This window comes from Prunus avium, chromosome 1 (assembly GCF_965620075.1).
Source record: "Prunus avium chromosome 1, drPruAviu1.hap1.1, whole genome shotgun sequence".
NCBI lineage: Eukaryota > Viridiplantae > Streptophyta > Magnoliopsida > Rosales > Rosaceae > Prunus > Prunus avium.
In genome coordinates this window covers 50,771,081-50,790,894 of record NC_142284.1, presented here as the reverse complement: position 1 = coordinate 50,790,894, position 19,814 = coordinate 50,771,081, and the positions used below count along the sequence as shown (strand labels likewise).

The 19,814-nt window shown below is 40.1% G+C and overlaps 5 protein-coding genes across 8 annotated transcripts; all 5 read right to left on the bottom strand.

Moving 5' to 3' along the window:
* Nucleotides 1–1,804: 1,804 nt before the first annotated feature.
* On the bottom strand, nt 1,805–4,735 carry LOC110761884 (NAC domain-containing protein 72). 2 transcript variants are annotated; one of them, XM_088251041.1, is made up of 5 exons: nt 4,142–4,735; nt 3,277–3,561; nt 2,904–2,961; nt 2,211–2,622; nt 1,805–2,128 (listed from the first exon to the last, which is right to left on the bottom strand). In XM_088251041.1, the coding sequence occupies exons 1-4, from the start codon at nt 4,580–4,582 to the stop codon at nt 2,597–2,599; spliced, it is 810 nt and encodes a 269-aa protein (XP_088107167.1). In that variant the 5' UTR covers nt 4,583–4,735; the 3' UTR covers nt 1,805–2,128; nt 2,211–2,596. The 2 variants fall into 2 exon arrangements, with proteins under 2 accessions (XP_088107167.1, XP_088107166.1); XM_088251040.1 differs by lacking the exon at nt 2,904–2,961 and having other exon boundaries at nt 4,142–4,722.
* Nucleotides 4,736–6,312: 1,577 nt separating this feature from the next.
* Nucleotides 6,313–7,828, bottom strand: LOC110761907 (putative acetyltransferase At3g50280). Its single transcript, XM_088246774.1, has one exon. It carries the CDS (start codon nt 7,826–7,828, stop codon nt 6,569–6,571), a length of 1,260 nt encoding a protein of 419 aa, XP_088102900.1. The 3' UTR covers nt 6,313–6,568.
* A 184-nt stretch (nt 7,829–8,012) lies between these two features.
* On the bottom strand, nt 8,013–9,747 carry LOC110761931 (putative acetyltransferase At3g50280). Its single transcript, XM_021964512.2, has 2 exons — nt 8,684–9,747; nt 8,013–8,593 (listed from the first exon to the last, which is right to left on the bottom strand). Exons 1-2 carry the CDS (start codon nt 9,598–9,600, stop codon nt 8,113–8,115), a joined length of 1,398 nt encoding a protein of 465 aa, XP_021820204.2. The 5' UTR covers nt 9,601–9,747; the 3' UTR covers nt 8,013–8,112.
* A 174-nt stretch (nt 9,748–9,921) lies between these two features.
* Nucleotides 9,922–14,339, bottom strand: LOC110761932 (putative acetyltransferase At3g50280). Of its 3 annotated transcripts, none has more exons than XM_088246772.1 (3): nt 13,853–14,339; nt 10,639–11,665; nt 9,922–10,543 (listed from the first exon to the last, which is right to left on the bottom strand). In XM_088246772.1, the coding sequence occupies exons 2-3, from the start codon at nt 11,538–11,540 to the stop codon at nt 10,066–10,068; spliced, it is 1,380 nt and encodes a 459-aa protein (XP_088102898.1). In that variant the 5' UTR covers nt 11,541–11,665; nt 13,853–14,339; the 3' UTR covers nt 9,922–10,065. The 3 variants fall into 3 exon arrangements, with proteins under 3 accessions (XP_088102898.1, XP_088102899.1, XP_021820205.2); XM_088246773.1 differs by having other exon boundaries at nt 13,876–14,339; XM_021964513.2 differs by having other exon boundaries at nt 10,639–11,674; nt 13,853–14,338.
* A 264-nt stretch (nt 14,340–14,603) lies between these two features.
* LOC110761930 (polyadenylate-binding protein 2) lies at nt 14,604–18,369 on the bottom strand. The gene is made up of 9 exons (XM_088246771.1): nt 17,752–18,369; nt 17,097–17,215; nt 16,329–16,985; nt 16,160–16,237; nt 15,976–16,065; nt 15,747–15,884; nt 15,478–15,654; nt 15,190–15,387; nt 14,604–15,091 (listed from the first exon to the last, which is right to left on the bottom strand). Exons 1-9 carry the CDS (start codon nt 18,005–18,007, stop codon nt 14,849–14,851), a joined length of 1,956 nt encoding a protein of 651 aa, XP_088102897.1. The 5' UTR covers nt 18,008–18,369; the 3' UTR covers nt 14,604–14,848.
* Nucleotides 18,370–19,814: the final 1,445 nt, after the last annotated feature.

The window sequence follows — 19,814 nt, the reverse complement described above, 5'->3', positions numbered from 1 at the left end:
AAAACGGAGATGGGAAAATTTTTCTTGCTATAGAGGGATGTCAGTGCTGGGGGTAGATGCGAAAATGGACGCATCTTGAAATTATACCAGAGAGAAATTAGAGGTGCATCAACATCCACGCAGGTCCACTTGCAAATTTACAGGGTCAGAAGAAGCAATCACCAATTTTGACTTGTGAGGTTAAATTATCATATACATGGCATCCTGCAATTTGAATAAATTTCAAATTAATTCCTAGTACACATTTGTCAGCTTTTAGCTTGAACCACTTCCAAAGTTTATCAGAAAACGATAGTGGAATTAGCAATCGTGTTCAATTTCTTAAATCGCAATCAATGCAGACCAAACAACCCGCTGTTTTTGGATCACACAGTATATAGTATAGCTATTTTTTCAAGGCAATATTTGGTCACTGAATTTTACATTAAAATTTAATTTGATTATTGAGAAAAAAATTTAGTCAAATTGATTACGTGTTTTCCCAAGTTTACAATTTATAAACATTCCGTTTTCTTCAGTTAAGTGTAGTTTTTATTTTTTAGACAATTTAAATATTTGTCTTCTTCCTTTATGTTATTATGGTTTAACAAATTGGGAGAAATATTTTGTTTAAATCAAAATTGTGAGGTATGAGAAAAATAAAATCAACAACTTACCAATATATTTTGGTTGGTGTTCTATCACCTTGATAATGTCTCATTTCCATCCAAAGTCACAATACGATTCTCACTCAATTGATTCAAGCTTCAATATAGCATCCAATCCGTGACCTTATACCTCACAATTTCGATTTCAACCCAAGATTTCCCCCAATTTGTTAAACCCTAATAACACAAATATACCCTAACTCGTTGAGTTAAAGGAATAAGATTGAATGCGTTTCATATAAAATTAAAACAAAAACTGCACTTAGTGAAATGTCTATAAATTATGAACTTCTGAAAACACAATGATAATTTGGCTAAATTCTTTTCTCAATGACCAAATTGAATTTTCGTGCAAAATTCAGTGACCAAAAAGGTATTTAACCCCTTTTTTTATTGTCAATAAAAAAAATAAAGAGATGGTCTAAACTAGAGGGATACATATATAGATTGGTACATTTTGGCTTAACGAAAAGGTCAACACTGAATAGTGTTAGATCATGAGTGCATGTGTTAGTTCTAAAACAGACAGACTCGTACAAAAAAAGCAAACACATTTAGACCCCCATGATTCCTCATATCATAGCTACCAAGAATTGGGCAAAAAAAGAGAGAATGCAGTAGAAAATATTGAAAGGAAAGGACAAACTAAAAAGCTACATAGGCTCAATTTTATGCGACTTTCAATACGCAGGCCTCAATTTGTTTGACTTTGGAGCACCATTTGTTCTGGGGAGACGGGAAGTGTTCCCACGATTATACTGACCCCAATAAACAGGTGCCTGTTAACAGGAGAGCAAAGCCCAAAGCAAAGCCACGGCCGAGGCCGAATAAGAAAGAAACAAGTATATGACAACAAAACCTAAGTCGAAAGCCAACAGCTAGGCACAAAAGGCTGAAACCAGGGGACCTTAAACAGGCAACAAAATATTAGAAACACAAGCATGTTAGAGAAGAGAAGATGAAGTTAGGGGGCAATTTGTACAAGCATACTTGCGGCCCTTGCCTCTGAAAATGTAGTTGTTTAAACTGTATTTTAGACTACCTGAGCATCTGAAAATGTGACATTTTAAGTATTATGCAAACGAACTTACTAACAAAAACTAGAATCCAGATCAACTAAAACCATAGACAACTTCCCACAACCATGCATCAAGAGATTGCATAGTAAAAGGACAATTTATCAAATGAATGTCATCATTATGTCAAAGTTACTCAATCTGAAAGAGAATCAAATAAATAAAAACCAGTAGTTTTGAGTGCAAAGTAGGCCTTGCGAAGAGAAGGCACTAGACGATGGAAAAATCTAATTTTTCCGTAAGTTCAAAGTAACCACAGGAAGGTACAAGGCAGCAGGGTTGAAACCCAGTGAAGCAGCTGATACTAATAGTAATAGCTTCGATATTGAATTTACCATCATCAGACATATTTTAGTCTTTCTTGTTCCGGTGAAGCCCTTGCCTCTTTTTGGGCAAAGAGCAAATCTGCATCCCCAAACCAAAGCAAAATGAATACTTCCTCGCATTGACTGAAAATAAAACACAGAAAAGCAAATGTAACAATTACCTTTACAGGCGTTGACATGCCATTCATCCCTCTCACCTTCACAACCAACAGTATGTTTCATCATTTAATGTTTCGTAAAGGGTTTTCAGTACTTAGACCCTTCTCATCCTTTGTTCCGTATCTAAACGCAGTATCAGGAAAATTGTTTCAAGTGACAATTTAGCTCCTCAGAATAGTTGCTTCAGCTGATAATTTAGCCTTAAAATTAAGGTAAACATCCACCACTATGAGAGTCAGTCTTTAAGACTCTGTTTAATAAGGACGATCCAATTGCTTTAACATCTAAATTGGATGATCAATCGTTGAGATCATCCAACTCTATGAAATCACCCTCTACAATGGAAAGTAAATGCTCAGTTGCCAAATCATCAAGAAATATTGGATTACTACCACCAAGCACAGACGACGGGACCTGCACACCAGCCACGAGTCATGCAACAGAAAGCAGTCTAAATAATTTAGGGGAAATAAGATTATAATTAAAAACAGGAGAAGATTAAGCATGTAATATGACAGGATATCTAACATGTATATACTAGTATTACTCCAGTGCTAGAATCTCAAAAGCCACCTCGTCTTGCCAACATCAGACACTGACTAATACAATATTTTGGGACATGAAGTTTATAAATAACAACTGGACAATTTATAAGGATTAAACAATGACAGTTTTGAGATTGTTAAGACTCCAACCATAGGTTGATGCTGTTTTCATCTGTTTGGAATCATGTGGATATTTCTGACGGCAAACCTTCAATCATAAAACAAGCATCAGAAAAATGTCTGACGCTAAGAAAATTAATCACTCAACTTCAACTTTGGACAAGTTATACATATCAAGATACGAATTTCACAACTTTTTTCAAGCCATTTATTGACACCACCTATAACATAGGAAGCACCAATGATGAAATTTATTGAACATCCATTAGACCAAGCATGTAAACGATCCTTAGTAGTTGGGATATGACTCTGTTGTTGTTGAAAGATAGTTTATCAAGCATGTAAATGGTGATAGTAGCCAAATTTAAAGTAACAACAAGAGAGTTTGCTTAGAATACATTACCTGTACATTAGGCTGAAGTCTTGATATAGAAACTGGCCCATTCTTGACTCGGTCATTTATCTCACAGTCCAGTCTCATTGGAAAATTTAACATCTCATTCTTCCTATGCGCAGAATTGTCACCATGCACTTCAGTTTCAACAATATTGGGAGTATGAAATCCATCATGCTGAATTCCAATGTGACGAACTGTGCAAGCACTTTCTTCAGCACAAGAACTTACCCCATTATATGATAATCTATTTCCACGAGATCTGACAAATACTCGGCACAGGACAAAAGAAGCCTGCACAGACATAGGACATGTTACTCATGTGCACACACGCCATTATTTAGCACTGTGCGGTAATGACTAATGGGTGTATCAATTGTCTAGCATAAGGCACAATGCTTAATAACAATAGAGCTCCGCTAGACCATGTGGTTGAACATCATGAAGAATATATTTGCAACAGAGAGTTTCAATACCTACACTTCTCATTGTGTCTCAACAATGCAAACAAATTCTTCACCGTTACACAGCCTCTTCGGTTCTAATGAGGCAATTTCGAAAACTAATCTACAAAGCAAACAAACCTAAAATTCTTCACAACTCATCAGACATGGAAAATTATTCGTTCAAATCCAATATTCAGCAATGAAATAAATAAATAAAATGAAAGTGACATTTTCTTAATTAATATTCAGCATATATGATATAAATCAATAACCAAATTAACCAACACGAAAAGCAAGTATTAATAATTTCGGTAAAAATCTCGAATATATTAATAATTTCGATAAAAATCTCGAATGACAATAAGTCAATGCTCATTCATCCAGATTAAATTTGAGAAAAAAACGAGAATTAAGGAAAAAAAAAGTACCATTACATGATCGACCTGAGCATACTGATAGAGAACCCAATCAGTCCGTACAGCAGTGTTGGGCGAATTCCCCAAATAAAATACAAAGCTCGTCCTCCTCCCCAACACCGCTTTCCCTCCACGGCCCACCACGTCCCTATCCCTCCCTTTCCTCCTCCAATACCCGCTCTTCGCTCTCCTCTCCTTCAAAACCCTAACCGTGTAGCAAAACCAGTGCCTCTTCCTCCCCGCGTGACCGTACGAATAGCAAGCGCTGTCAGGTAAGTCAAATGGATCGTGATCGTACAAGTCGAGCTCTCTGATCAAATCGTAGCCCCCGGATTGGGCCGGGTCGGCGTCGTTCTTGTTCGAGAGGTAGCAGCAGAGGAGCTGCTCTTCGGAGGGGTAGAATCGGCAACCGGGAGGGAGCGAACGCAACGACGTCGCTTTAGGATCTCCCATGCGTAAATGGAGATCGTCAGCTTGTTTAGGTTTTTTCGGTTTTTTTTTCCGGTTCGGGCTGTGAGGTTTATGAATCTGGGACTGTGAAGGGGTTTATGAAAATGGGCTGTGAGGGGTTTATGAAGGCGAGGAGAGAGCGCAAGTAGCGTACCCTTGAAGCTTTCTCGTTACTCTTCGACAGTGTGGTGATCGCCTACAACTCCGGTGTACGTGCTCCCGCCTATTTCAACCGTCAGATGGCGCCGCGTTTTCATTGAGGATTACGTGAACGTTGAAAGTGAAACGACTTGTCGTAAGCCGGGGTAGTCAACATTTTCGTTTGGGTTCGGATCTTGGAGTCGATGTCATAATTACATGCCGTAAAAAGAAACAAAAAAAACATTGAAAATTCCAAATACGAAGTTTAATTATTGGGTTGGGTCGGACTTGTACGAGGTGACATAATTTGTACGTCCGCCACGTGTTTGTCGAAATCCAGCAAGGTAGGAAAGAGCAAGTATTTTGGGAGGCTGAAAAGAAAAGTGATTCTTGGCTTTCGTAGTCAGTCAACTTGCCAATTGTTTACGAAGGAGGAAGTATTAAAATATTTAATTTATTAATACTAGCCTCTTTGCACGCGCTTTCGCGCCTGCAAAAGGCATTATTTTAAAATTTTAAAATTTATTATATAATTAAAAAAGATAATGGGCAGTTATGTTCCATAAAAAAGAGGATCCATTATCTAATTTTTCTTTTAATTTTAAATTTTTTTAATATGAAAAAGTGTGAATTTACCATATTATCCTCATTTAATTAATAATTTCAATTCTTAATGTTTGCATTAATCAAGGGCATTTTCTGGTATTTTGAATGTTTCACCATTCTCTGCCTTTTGCTTTATATATATAGATAATTTTCTACACTTCCTGATATATAATTCAAAATTAAATACAGCAGTTTGTGGGTGTTCTACACTTCCTAATATATGTGGGTGTATTTACGAATTTTGGGATGGTAATTTCCGACACAACCCAATACATGACTCGAAATTTGCATGGAAAATTAACGGGTCAATCCATATGGAAAATTAGCTGGTCAAACCGCACGATTAAATTTTCGAATCATTTTCGAGTCAATTCGTCATAACCCGTTTAATAAATGAGTGAGTTTTAAGTCAACCCGCTAAAATACCTATGTAACCCGTTTAACAAAATGGGTCATAGCGGGTCAACCTATCAACATGCTAAAATACAAATGTAACCCACTAACTCATTCCTTTGTTTATTCTTTATTTTTCTATTTATTTTATGTATTTTAGTTGCTACCACTTAGTGTGTCAACCCAATACACGACTCAAAACTTGCACGGGAAATTAGCTGATTAATCTGACTCGACATGTTTATTAAACGGATTGAATTTGAGTTGAGCATTATTGACACGTATATAATCCTGATACGATGCATCCCATTGTCAAGTTGTCAACCCTAGAATTAACACGTATATGGCCCTTTGTGCGTATAAATTGGATTAAGTTGTTATGGGCTGGCACCTAGATTTTTAAATTTTTTGGTTGGGCTGGAGTCTAGACAATGGGCCAGGAGCTTTCACAAAACTTCGTCTCCACATTGACGTGGAAATTGAAGGTTGAGGGCTTGCATGAACTATGTTATCTCAATTAAAATGACTTCTGAGCACATATGTTAGTTGGCCAAAAAATTGCGTTCACAATCTTGTACTCAAGTTCGATTCCCTATAGTAATTATAATATCATTTTATCAAAAAAGAAGAATTAAATTGAATTATGGTAAAGATTTTACGTGGAAAACGGTAAGAAAACTATGTTTTCTAATGGCTTGGGTGTTTGAAATTTCCAACTGATAGAAAATGAGGTTTTTCAGTTGTGAAATCTCTCTCCTGTGTGCTATAGATGATGCGAATTGAGTGTCCAATTTGGAAGGACTGGACACAGGAGCTCCAGTTTATTCATGCATCACGATGATCGATGGATTAATAACATAATCCATCCTTAATGAGCAGCAAAAAACGAGGCACAGAGGCCGATTCCATGAACTCCATATCACATTCAAGAGCGCTCATGGCATCGGCTGGAAGACACACCTCCAAGTCTATGCTTCCTCTTTCGCGACCTTCGTACGACGACACTTGCCCACTGAACTTGTTCGCGTAACCGCTTCGAAGCGCCAAAGCTTTCCCCATCCCAAATTCATTACCGTACATGTTGAACCTCGGCGAGCTCGCCATCATCACCATGTACGGATCGAAAACCTGACGCGTTTGGTACACGCTCGGAGACCGCAACCATGCTTCAACAATTCCTCGTATCGACTTGTCGTCGAGCTTAACCACGGCTTCGTGCAACTTCCACGCCGCCCAACCAAGTCCATGTTCGAGCAACTCGCCTGCTGTCACAGCTTCTGATTTTATCGGTTGAAGTGAGTTTCCGAAGTAATCTCCGGACAATGGCGGATTTAATCTCGGCCGGTTGTTCGCCGCCAGCCCGCAGATGGTTGGCTGGCTTGGAGGTAGACGCCGCGCCAGAGTGATGCAGCGCCAGAGAAGGGCGGACAGGGACTGGAAGGAAGAGATTTGGGTGGTTTTACAGTCTGCATTGGCCTTTACTTTGAGTTTGGCTATGGCTTCTGAGGAGAAGTGGAAAACTCTCTCTCTGAGTTCGGGAGCTTCAAATCTATCAATGAACTCATCTGGGTGAGTGAAGGGGAGGCTGATGATTGGGCCGTGACCTTCTGGAAACCAGCGCTTGAGGACTGGTGGGCGTGAGATGGTGGGTATGATGCTACGACTGCCAGGTGTTTGTGTTTTTGCCTGAAAGATTTCAGACCAAGTATTGAAGAAATGCCAGTAAGAAGTCCCATCGCCAAGGCAGTGGTTCATGGAAAGCCCTATGAAGATGCCGTCCACCAATTCTGTGACCTGAGCTGTTAGCAAAGACATGGTGTGGCCGTCATGGTTGACTGCTCTGTCATGGTCAAAGAACGACTGAACCACTAATGGGACATCAGTTGGTGAAAGGATGTCAGAGATTGACATGTCCAGAGTTGCATAGACGAATCTTGCTCCAGGGCTGTTGTTGCAATCTACATAAACCAAATGGAGAGGTGGGTTTTCTTCTTTCTTGGTTGCAAGGCGACCTGCAAGTGGGTAGAAATGAACAAGGGCCAGGGAGAGAGAGTGCTTGAGCTTGTCCAGCAGAGCACTGGTGAAATCTGCCTTCTGATGATCATTCATGGCTTCTTGAGGTTTGGCAAAGAGAAGGCTTAAGCAGCTCTGGCTTTCACACTACTTAAGGGTACTGCAAATGTTAAACGATTTTGCTAGAGACAGTCGGTCGCCTGAGTTTTTCAACGCACAGAGATCTGGAATAATAACGTTTCTTTATCTTTTCTATTATGCTTTATATTTTCTTAAGAAAAAAAAAATTGACACCATGAAATTGAAGGCTATACTTTAAGGTTTTGAGTCGATAGGTGTTGCTTCTCCTCTACGCAAGATTTGCATACAACAATTTGAAACTAATAATGGGTTACAGAGGCAGCTTCCATGAACTCATGGTCACATTCAATAGCACCCATTGCATCAGGTACAAGACAAACCTCCAAGTCTATGCTTCCTCTTTCGCGTCCCGGGTAAGATGACACTTTGCCGCTAAACTTATTTGCATATCCGCTTCGAAGTGCCAATGCTTTTCCCATTCCAAATTCGTTTCCGTACATGTTGAACCATGGGGAGCTTCCCATCATCACACTGTGCGGATCGAAAAACTGGCCTATTTGGTAGACTATTCGAGACTGCAACCAAGCATCAATGAACTCTCGTATCGACTTGTCATCGAGGTTAACGACAGCCTCATGCAATTTCCACGCTGCCCATCCAAGCCCATGTTCAAGCAATTCACCTGCGGTCACAACTTCTGATTTGATCGGGTGAATTGAGTTCCCAAAGTAATCTCCAGACAACGGCGGGTCTAATCTTGCTCTGTTATTCGCAGCCAACCTGTAATTGTATGTGTTAAATATCAATATTAACAAATATTGATGGAAATTCAAAGTGAAATGTATTATAATTTGGAGGATAAGATCATACCTGCAGCTGGTTGACTGGCTCGGAGGTAGACGCCGCATCCGGGTAATGCAGCGCCAGAGAAGGGCAGACAAGGACTGGAAGGAAGAGATTTTGGTTGTGTTAGCCTCTGCATTGGCCTTTGCTTTGAGTTTGGCTAAGGCTTCTGAGGAGAAGTGAAAGATTCTCTCTCTGAGTTTGGGAGCTTCAAATCTGCCTATGAACTCATCTGGGTGCGTGTAAGGGAGGCTGATGATTGGATCATGACCTTCTGGAAACCACCGCTTGAGGACTGGTGGTCTTGAGATATTGGGTATGATATTATTGTTTTGATTGCCATGTGTTTGTGTTTGTGCCTGAAAGATTTCAGACCAAGTGTTGAAGAAATGCCAGTAAGAGGTACCATCAGCAAGGCAGTGGTTCATGGAAAGCCCTATGAAGATACCATCCACCAGCTCCGTGACCTGAGCTGTTAGCAAAGACATGGTGTGCCCGTCATGGTTGACTGCTCTGTCATGGTCAAAAAACGACTGAACAACCAAAGGCACATCAGTTGGTGAAAGGATGTCGGAGATGGACATGTCTAGAGTTGCATAGATGAATTTTGCTCCAGGGCTGTTGTTGCAATCTATATAAACCAAATAGAGAGGTGGGTTTTCTTCTTTCTTTGTTGCAAGGCGACCTGCAAGTGGGTAGAAATGAACAAGGGCCAGGGAGAGAGAGTGCTTGAGCTTTTCCAGCAGAGCAGTAATGAAATCTGCCTGCTTGTGATCATTCATGGCTTCTGGAGGCTGGGCAAAAAGAAGACCTTTTTGGATATAGTGGGCAGAGAGCATGGGAAGATCGGTGGGTGCCAAGTACAAGGGCTGCTTTGATTCATCTAAAGCATGCTGTGGCCGGACAAAGCACTCTGAGATGTGTTTTACACTCTGGGAACTCATTGTCTGATTTGCCTGAGTGGATTTTCTTTGTATTTCCTCTTTGCTTAGCAGCTGCTCTGGGTTTGTATGCAGGTTCTTGATCCTGAATTTATGATTGTGTAGTTTCTATGTTAATTATCATCGATGAGGGCTCAGTCACCGGTTAAATGAAAAGTCCATCACGCAACCACATGCCAGGCAACCACATGCTTGCCACTTTGGCTTTTGCCTCTATATTATTATTATGTGGATAATTATAAACAAACGTGACACAATCATCCATTGTATCTAGTTGCACATAACAATACATTTATGTGTAATTCCATATACACCTTATTCATATCTTTTGAAATAAGTACTTATTAATGCAATATTCTTTTTCTGTTTCATTTTTTATCTCTTCCTTCCACACACCTTTCTATCATTCTTAACTCTACTTAAACATTGTGCAGATTGCATGATCCTTATTCATATAATCACTTGTCACTAATAACGGGGTACAGAGGCAGCTTCCATGAACTCACTGTCACATTCAAGAGCACTCATTGCATCAGGTGGAAGACACACCTCCAAGTCTATGCTTCCTTCTTCATGCCCTTCGTACGATGACACTTTGCCGCTAAACTTATGTGCATAACCACTTCTAAGCGCTAGTGCTTTTCCCATTCCAAACTGATTTCCATACATGTTGAACCTTGGAGAACTCCCCATCATCACACTGAGTGGATCAAAGAAACTCACTTGGTACACAGCTGGAGACTTCAGCCAGCCATCAACAAGTTCCCTTACGAATTTGTCATTGTGGTTAACTACAGCTTCGTGCAACTTCCACGCTGCCCATCCAAGCCCATGTTCAAGCAACTCACCAGCTGAGACAATTTCTGATCTAATCGGGTGAATTGAGTTCCCAAAATAATCTCCAGACAATGGTGGCTCTAATCTTCCTCTGTTATTCGCAGCCAACCTGCAACCAAGGTATTAAATATCGATGTTAATGAAATATCAAGAAACAGAATACAACTTGGGAATTCTGAGTGGAATGTATTGAAGGAAACATGCCTGCAGCTGGTTCCTTGATCTCGGGGTAAACCACGCGCACGAGTAATACACCTCCACATCAGGGCAGACAAGGACTGGAAGGAAGAGATTTTGGTGGTATTAGACTCTGCATTGGCCTTTGCTTTGAGTTTGGCTATGGATTCCGAGGAGAAGTGAAACATTCTCTCCCTGAGTTTGGGAGCTTCATATCTGCCAATGAACTCATCCGAGTGTTTGAAAGGGAGGTTGATAATTGGGCCATGACCATCTGGAAACCAGCGCTTGAGGACTGGTGGTCTTGAGATATTGGGTACAAAATTATTATGATCTCCTTGTGCTTGTGCTTGAAAGATCTCAGACCAAATGTTGAAGAAATGCCAGTAAGAGGTTCCATCACCAAGACAGTGATTCATGGAAAGCCCTATGAAAATGCCATCTACCAGCTCTGTGACCTGAATGGTTAGCAAGGACATAGTGTGCCCATCATGGTTGACCGCCCTGTCATGATCAAAAAACGATTGAACCACCAAAGGCACATCAGTTGGTGAAAGAATGTCAGAAATTGACATGTCCAGAGTTGCATATATGAATTTGGCTCCAGGGCTGTTGTTGCAATCTACATATACCAAATACAAAGGCGGGTCTTCGTTCTTCTCGGTCACAAAGCGACCTGCCAATGGGTAGAAATGAACAAGTGCAATGGAAAGAGAGTGTTTGAGCCTTTCCAACAGAGAATTGGTGAAATCCTCCTGTCCCAGTTTTGCTTCTGGTGGTTTGGAAAAGAGAAGGCCCTTTTGAATATAGTGCACTGAGAGCATGGCCAGATCACCGGGGGTCAAGTAGAAGGGCTGCTTTGATTCTTCTGAGGCATGGTGTGGCTGGACAAAGCATTCTGAAATGTATTTGACACTTGGGGAATTCATTTTTACAGAAAGAAAAAAAACTCACTCGCAGTGAGCCATTTCAATTTCTTGACATTTCCATCTCTGCTTAGCTGGTCTGGTTTTATATGCGGTTGCAGACGTGGTGATCAAGGGTCCGTTGCAGGCTGCAGTTCCTGGATATATTAATTGTTTAGTGCAAGTGTTAATTTGCCCCAGCAGTGTACGCCCCCGTAATATATGCAAAGATGAGAAGACTCAGTCACCAACTTTGAACATACTGGTCCAAGGAAACAAAGTACCAACTACCAACTAATATATGCATCATCTATCTCTATCCTCCACTAACTTTGTAAAGGTGGGTAGGTAAGAATTTGAATATAAGATTTCTTTTGTCTTTTTTACGTATATGCTCTTTCCTGCTCCTTTCCTTTTACCAAATCAAACAAAACTACAAAAGGATAGCAAAAGTCATATCTTTCTCGCTTTTAATTATCCTATTTTCATAGTTTACTTACCCCGCCCTTTGTTGCAACCATCCATCCAGTATATCTCACTAGTCAACAATCTATTACATTGAAAATAGAATTAATCAACCAAGGTGGTTGGTGTGAGTAATTCGGCACTCTCATTCCTTAAGAGAGGTCAGGGGTTCGATCCCTGCTCTCGTACGGATTCACCACTTTGGCCAACACTTTACCCCTTACGGGCCGATCCGGTGTGAGTGGGGATTAGTCTGGGTTGTGGTTAAGGCTTAAAGGTGCCACCCATAGTTGGGGCCCATCCAGGACCACCTCATGGTTCAGACAAAAAAAAAAAATAGAATTAATCAACATAACTTGACCGAGTTTGGCTAATAAAACTATGTTGTTTAGGGGTTTGTTGAATTGAATCTGTATTATTTTAAGATTTTAATAATTGTTTTATTTCCCATGATTTTGAATATAAGATTTCTTTTGTTTTTATTAGGCTTATTTGCTGTAGTGCCCCCTGAAACTTCAGTGAAATCTCACTTTACTCCCCGAAAGTTAAAGTGGCCCACTTAACCCCCTTGACCGTGGTTTCATGTTCCACTTTACCCCCTATCGTTATCTCGATTAATAACTCTGTCAGTTTTGATGATGTGACATGGTTGTTTTAGTCTTTTTGTCATAAATGATGATGTGTCATGTAAAGGGCCCAATTTTTTTGCTTAAATGGAATAAAATATATAATATAATAATATAATTACTTGTCTAGTTAAAAAATATATAAAAATTGGAAAAATTAATACATAAAAATGTTTCATCTCCAGCTCTCTCCCTTGAACTCTCCCTCCCCTAACTTCATAACCCAAAGCCACCCTCACCACCACATGGTCGAGACTGACGTTTCCACCACTGTTATCACCGAAACAGCAACGGCACCAAACGACGCATGCGAAACCATAGTAAAAGCGTTGGGCCGACGAGGAGGACAACCCTCCCGAGAAGCCCAGGAAGAAAAATGGGGCGTTGTCTACTTCCTAGCCGGAAGTGAACGTTGCCGAATTGAAGATCACCGAGAACTAGTTCCTCAACGACCCGAAGACTAATATTAGTGACGCATGATCTCTCTCTCTCTTAAATTTTTCTCTGAAATTTTGAACTTTTTTTATTTAGTTAGGGTTTTGATCCAAATTACATTAGAGTAGGGCTAGGGTTATAGGGTTCTTGCTTGTAATTACCCTATTTTCATAGTTGACTTACTCCGCCCTTTGTTGCAACCATCCATCCAGTATATCTCATTCACCTTTATATGTTGTTTAGGCTAATCAAAATGACTTGACCTAACCAAGGTGGTTGGTGTGAGTAGTTCGGCACTCTCATTCCTTAAGAGATGTCAGGGGTTCGATCCCTGCTCTCGTATGGAGTCACCACTTTGGCCAGCACTTTACCCTTTACGGGCCGACCCGGTGTGAGCGGGGATTAGTCTGGGTTGTGATTAAGGCTTAAAGGTGCCACCCATAGTTGGGGCCCATCTAGGACCACCTCGTGGTTTAGACCCCAAAAAAAAAAAAAGATTAAAATAATATAAATAGAAAAATTGATATTTCATCCTCATTCTCCCCATTATTATTACTAGTATTCCCATCATCAGAAGCTAGAACTATTACCCACACTATACATTTCCTGTGAATCCAATGAAGCTTGATAATTAAAAAAACGCACAATTAATAATTTAATACTTACACAAAACAATTAGTAGACTACTAGCCAATAGGCATCTATACAGCATATTAAAGAATATATACAGCCATCCCCACCCCAATATTACCCATATACCTATTATCTAATTAACAACACAGTAGCTTATTAAAAGAATAAGAAGAAAACCTGGAGCTGCGTATGAAACCCACCCAACTAAATGAATATGAGATGGCGATGGCGATGGGTGCCACGGCGATTGCTGGTGGGTTCTCTCTCTTCCTTCTTCCTTCTCTTCCTTCTTCCTCCTTTTTTAGTTGCCGTCTGAATCGCCCACCCAACTAAATGAATATGAGATGGCGATGGCGATGGGTGCCACGGCGATTGCTGGTGGGTTCTCTCTCTTCCTTCTTCCTTCTCTTCCTTCTTCCTCCTTTTTTAGTTGCCGTCTGAATCGCCCGAAAGGCAAGGTCTTTATTCTAAGTCTTAATAGCTAGCCTCTCGAAGCCGTAGCGTAACGCGAACAGGCCAGAAAAGTATGTAAAGTCAAGAGACAAGAAAAGTCTATGATACGCCACATGGCATATCGGATACGTATTGGATGGGTTTAGAGATTTGTGGACAATGGCAACATCCAAGAATTTGCAGCACTTTCTTCTACAAATTGGTTAATAATGTGGTTAAAAGATTGACAAAGAATCAGAATTCCTTGTCACATTCAAAGCGCGCTTTTATTTCCGGCCAAAGACACCTCCAAGTTCTATTCGACTCGCCAATTCATTTCCATTATTTTAGACCCATCCATTCCACAAGTCGTAATAGAGTTCGGAATATTATCAGAATGAATCTTATAAATAGTGAAAGGCTAAAAAGACTATAGGTGAAATTTAAATTTGAAAAAAAAAAACGACTAAAATAAGAAAGGACTACCAAAAAAAAATTAAGAAAATGTCTAAAGTTGTTAAATTAACCAAAACCATGAATCCATGATGCAAGCCAAACGTAACAAACGGTAAAAATCCTACACAACCAAAAAACCAAAAACAAAACAAAAATTGCAGGAGCAGGAGGAAATTAAGTCTAGGTTCTAATTTTGAAAAAGCTACAATCACTCCAACATCAAACGAAAAGTTCTGCCAAAGACTCCCCACATAGCGAGGAAACACCAGATGCCACAATTCTCATTTATGAGACAAGGTTGTCATTCAGAGACAATGAAGATAGTTGATCGGCACTGCTGTTAGCCTGCTGTTGGGCAACATTTCTCAGGACCTCCATGGCCTCTGCCACTTTTGCCTTCAAAGCCTCCGGCGATTCGAGCAAATGCAAAACTTCAGTCTGGTCCATCTCCAAAAGCATGCCTGTCACCTTAGCTGCTGACTCGTGCTCCAACTGGTCAACTTGGGGATATAAAGCCTCACCAAGCATCTGTCCACCCAATAACAGATAAATCAAATCACTAAGTGCAAACTCTAAGGCTGGTGTAGATCAAAAAAGAAAAAAAGAAAAAAAGGAAATGTGCTTACCGTCCTTTGCTGCTCAGTTGAAGCATTTGCAAGGGCTGTGGCCAAGGCTGGAACACCCTGCCCTCCCGCAGCATCTCGCATTGGGATGCCACCCATGTCATATGGCACCGAAAGCATACCACTGGGAACTCCCGAAAATGGAACTTCCTGCATGTTGCGACCAGGTGGATAGCGATACACGCGTCCCCTAGGAAGCATCTGAAACACAGAGAAAGGCGAACATAAATAAATGTAATAAAAGAAAATCACATATAAACATCAAGATGAAACTCGTATCCTTTGACTGACATGCTGCTGCATCATTGGGACTGGCTGCTGGTTTTGTTGCACAGGACCTGCCCCACGTCGACCTCCTGGGCGTTGGCCCTGAGGACCCTGCTGGACCATTGGAACAAAGAAGTTTGGCATTGGAGCACCACCAGGCCTTATTCCAGGCACAAGTTGCTGTTGGTAACCAAATCCAGCCTACATAATTACAAACAAAACTATTGAGACACTCATTAAAATTGATAAAGAAAATCAACCATATTAAAAAAGACAATGAAATAAATAATTACTTGTGGAGGAATTATCGATGGAGGTGCCTGCCCATACAAAAATTGTTGTCCTAGACCTGGAGCACCAGGAGGGTACATTGGCATACGAGGAGCCACAGAAGGTGCCATGGTGACTGGCCTCATTTGAGAAAACTGAGCCTGTCAAAAATTAAATTCAAACATAAGGATAAAAAGAAAGAACACCATAAAAGTTCAATCGTAATTTGGTAACACTCCCAGTAGACCATACTTGCAATCTTGCTCTTCTCTCTTCTTTCCTTTGGGCAAGTGCAACATACAGAGGTTTGCTAACAACCATTTTGCCATTCATCTCAGCAAGCTGGAAGTACATAGTTGAGGTAAATCAATTGTAATTTCTGATGACATGTTCTTCTGATTTTATTATTTTAAAACAACTGAGTTAAAAGACATACAGCTCGAGATGCTTCTTCAGTAGTTGAAAAGGCAACAAAACCAGAACCTCTACTATTTCCATCAGGATCCCGCATAACCTGTGAAATCAGGAGAAGAAAACCATGTTATTCCAGGTCACTGCCACCACATTTTTAAATGGAACTCTGAAATAGAAAGAGGTTCACGGACCTTGCATGAAGTAACTGTACCATAATCTGAGAATAATTCTTTCAATTTTTCATCACTAATGCTATCGTCCAAGTTTTTGATATACAAATTGACACCTTGAAATTTATCACTTGCTTCCTTCATACTCTGCTCAAATCTCTCCTTCAGTTCAAGTTCTCTCTCATACTTTTTCTGGGCTTTCCCAACATACCACTCCTTTTCATCGAATTTCTTTCCATTCAGATTGTCAACAGCCTTTGCAGCTGCATCTGGATCCTCAAAGTTGACAAAACCAAAACACCTTGACTTGCCATCCCCATCCCTCATCACTACAACACTGGTAATTTGTCCATGCTCACCAAAAATTTTCTTCAAATCATCTTCTGTTGTAGATTCTGATATATTTTTCACATAGACATTATTGAATTTTGTCTTATTCCAAGCGCCATCTCTCTCCTGCTTGCGAAGAAAGTGTCCCACAAATACTGGCTTATCATTAATAAGCATGCCATTTAACTTATCTATTGCACTCTGAGCAGCTTCTTCACTATCAAACTGCACAAAACCATATCCCTTTGACTGGCCAGTGCCATCAGTGGCTATCTTGCAAGAAAGAATATTTCCGAAAGAAGAAAATGTATCATGCAATGCTTTGTGGTCAATTGCCTTGTCCAGATTCTGCACTCATGTAAAAGAACAAAGTAGGCATAAGACCAAAATAGACATAACAACAGAAAACTTCATGGGAAGGAAAGGAATCTGAGTCGTTATACAAGAAAACATAGATACCTTGATAAATATATTTCCGGTTCCGCTCTTTCTAATACTAGGGTCCCGGTGAGAATACATAATCCTGATGGATTTGTTGTTCAGGGGAGTGAAGTTCAGAACATCCAGTGCCCTCGCAGCTGCGTAGTTAGAAAAATCAAATCAAATACAGCATAAACAATAACCAATTGGGCAGCAGGGGGACGTGAGCATAAACCCTTTATGCATTAGTGAAGTTACACATAAAATAAATTTTTAAAGAAAGATAAAATTTTGTCCAAGTTCAAAATAAAAGCCACCACACAAAACACAAACAAACCCCTCCAGCATAATCAATACACAAACTAACCTATCCCATAGGAAAAATAATAAACATAATTTCCAAAATATTAACATCTCCTAAATGTGCGACTTATCAAACTCGTCAACATAAAGCTTCGAACTGCCAAGTTCAACCAATGTAAATTCTCTAATGTCGAATTCAAGAATTCATTTCCACTAATCAAACCATAAACAACCAATAATTTTTCATTTCGTCCAGTATTCATATCAATAACGCAAGATTCAACATGCAAAGCAAACAACTTACGCTAATATAAACACTTAGGGCAACAATATTGCAAAAATCAACTAAAAATAAAAAGCTAAAAAAATGAATTTTTTGCGAAAGACTAACCATCTTGAGGGTTGCTATAGTTGACGTAGCCATAGCCGAGAGATCGGCGAGTACTCAGGTCTCTGCAGACCCTCACCGACACGACCTGGCCGACCTGGTTGAACAGATCGTAGAGCTGCGAGTCGGTCACATTCTGGTCCAGATCCCCAACGTACAGCGACGTCGATACGAACTGGCCCGGAGCGCCACCGGCGTTGGCGGCGACGCCGTTCGGTGCGGTCACCGGAGGCTGATGCTGAACTTGAATCTGAGCCATCACACCAAAATCACAAAACCCTCACTTCAAATTGGTTCTCTTTTTAAAGATTTTTCTGTTCGGGTTATAATAAACCCTAGAGATAACAGACAACGAGAAACGAAAGTTCAATGGACCGGCGGCGATAAAGTTGAAAAAAACCTAAGGACCGGAAGTGATAATCTGGCAGATTTTTTGGTTTTTTTCTGAGGATACCGAGGAGAGGGGGCAAAAATCGGGGATAAGACGGTCCGAAATTCGAACCGGTACGACGGAAATACAAAACGAACGGGAAAACTGAAAATTATTTTTTTTGGGTTTTTGGGGTGAGGAGGGCAGAGTAAAAAACTGCACCGCACCGGCTGAGGAGTTAACTGCATAGCTTATATATGTGAGTCGGCGCGCCTGTGGGCTTGGGGAAACCCTAATTTGATTTTGGAAACTAAACATGGGCCGTCAGATCAGTGTTTCGGATTTTTAACGGCTGCAACGGTCAGGCGGGATCTGTATGATGACGTAGTGATAGGACATGTGACGCGCTAGGCCCGCGAGATTGATTAGGTAAGATTTATGAAATGTCCCAAAGAAATGTTTGAGTTCACGTGATGTCTTCAGCTCGGCCCATAATTAAGAAAGAAAGCCCAACTTGCAAACCTAATGGGCGTTTTGACCCTTGTGGGGGTTTGTGTAGCAGTTGGGTCAGATACATCTAAATTGGAGAGTTTGGGTTGGACCAAGAAGGCTTTAAAGTTCTTTTCTTTTTCTCCCTTGCATTTTCATGTTCTTGTCCCTTGTCCAAAAACAGTACAATTTGAATTATATTGAATACGAGTCCATAATGAAGGTCTTATATATAGCTTTTAAGTGAGATCTTATCTCTTAATTATTGGATTAATTTAACCAATTTGATCCAATGATTAAGAAATACCTCACTAAAGAATTCTTGTATTGATCAATACAGAGAGTAAGAGTTTAGATGAATACCAACTAGCATTTGGTCTAGTGATATATATTTGTGATGAGCCCGACACTTAAATATGAATAGCTTTATTGCGTTATGTAGCTTTACAAATATTGGCCCATTATAAAAATAATTTGTAAATATTTTAACTTTCTTTTGGTTCCAAAGATACATACATAGTAACGCAGACACTAGTCGTCACAAATTTTGGTCCATGAAAGAAGCACGTTTGATCAGTCCTCAGTAATCGATGTATGACAAGTCAATTTATGCGGTCATATGATTGGAAGAATCGCGGCACTAAAACATTACCACATTCATATAGCTGACAAAAATTGTTGGGATTTAATTTCATGTCTGGAAAACTCGGGCGTCTTGTTGACCAATATTGGCCTTCTTTTTTGAAGTTTGGGATTTTGATAGACCAGGCCCCTTCTTAAACTCTTTTGATGCATGCATAAACAAAGTTTATAGGTACACCAAGAAAAAAAGTTGATTGGCAGAGTCAACTTGTGGGAATTGCCATGATTGCCATAATATATGCGTGGCCCATCAAGATCTTGCGTATAGTTGTATAAACCGGTTGCAATATATTGTGTTAGCGGACATCTAAGATAATCTACTCGATTGTATTATAGTTAATCAGTTGCAATAATTAATATATATATATATAATTAGCTCTCCTTCCAGCATATGTATTCAAAAGCTGTTGCATGCATGCATAAGACAAACTTTCATTGTAGGATTGGGAACGTACGATTGATTACTATCATCAACTGCCATGAATGTTTGGTTGTGGTCCTCAAACTTTTAAGAACTTAATTAACTACAAGTTTGAAATTAGCTAGTGACCTCCAAGAAAGTTTA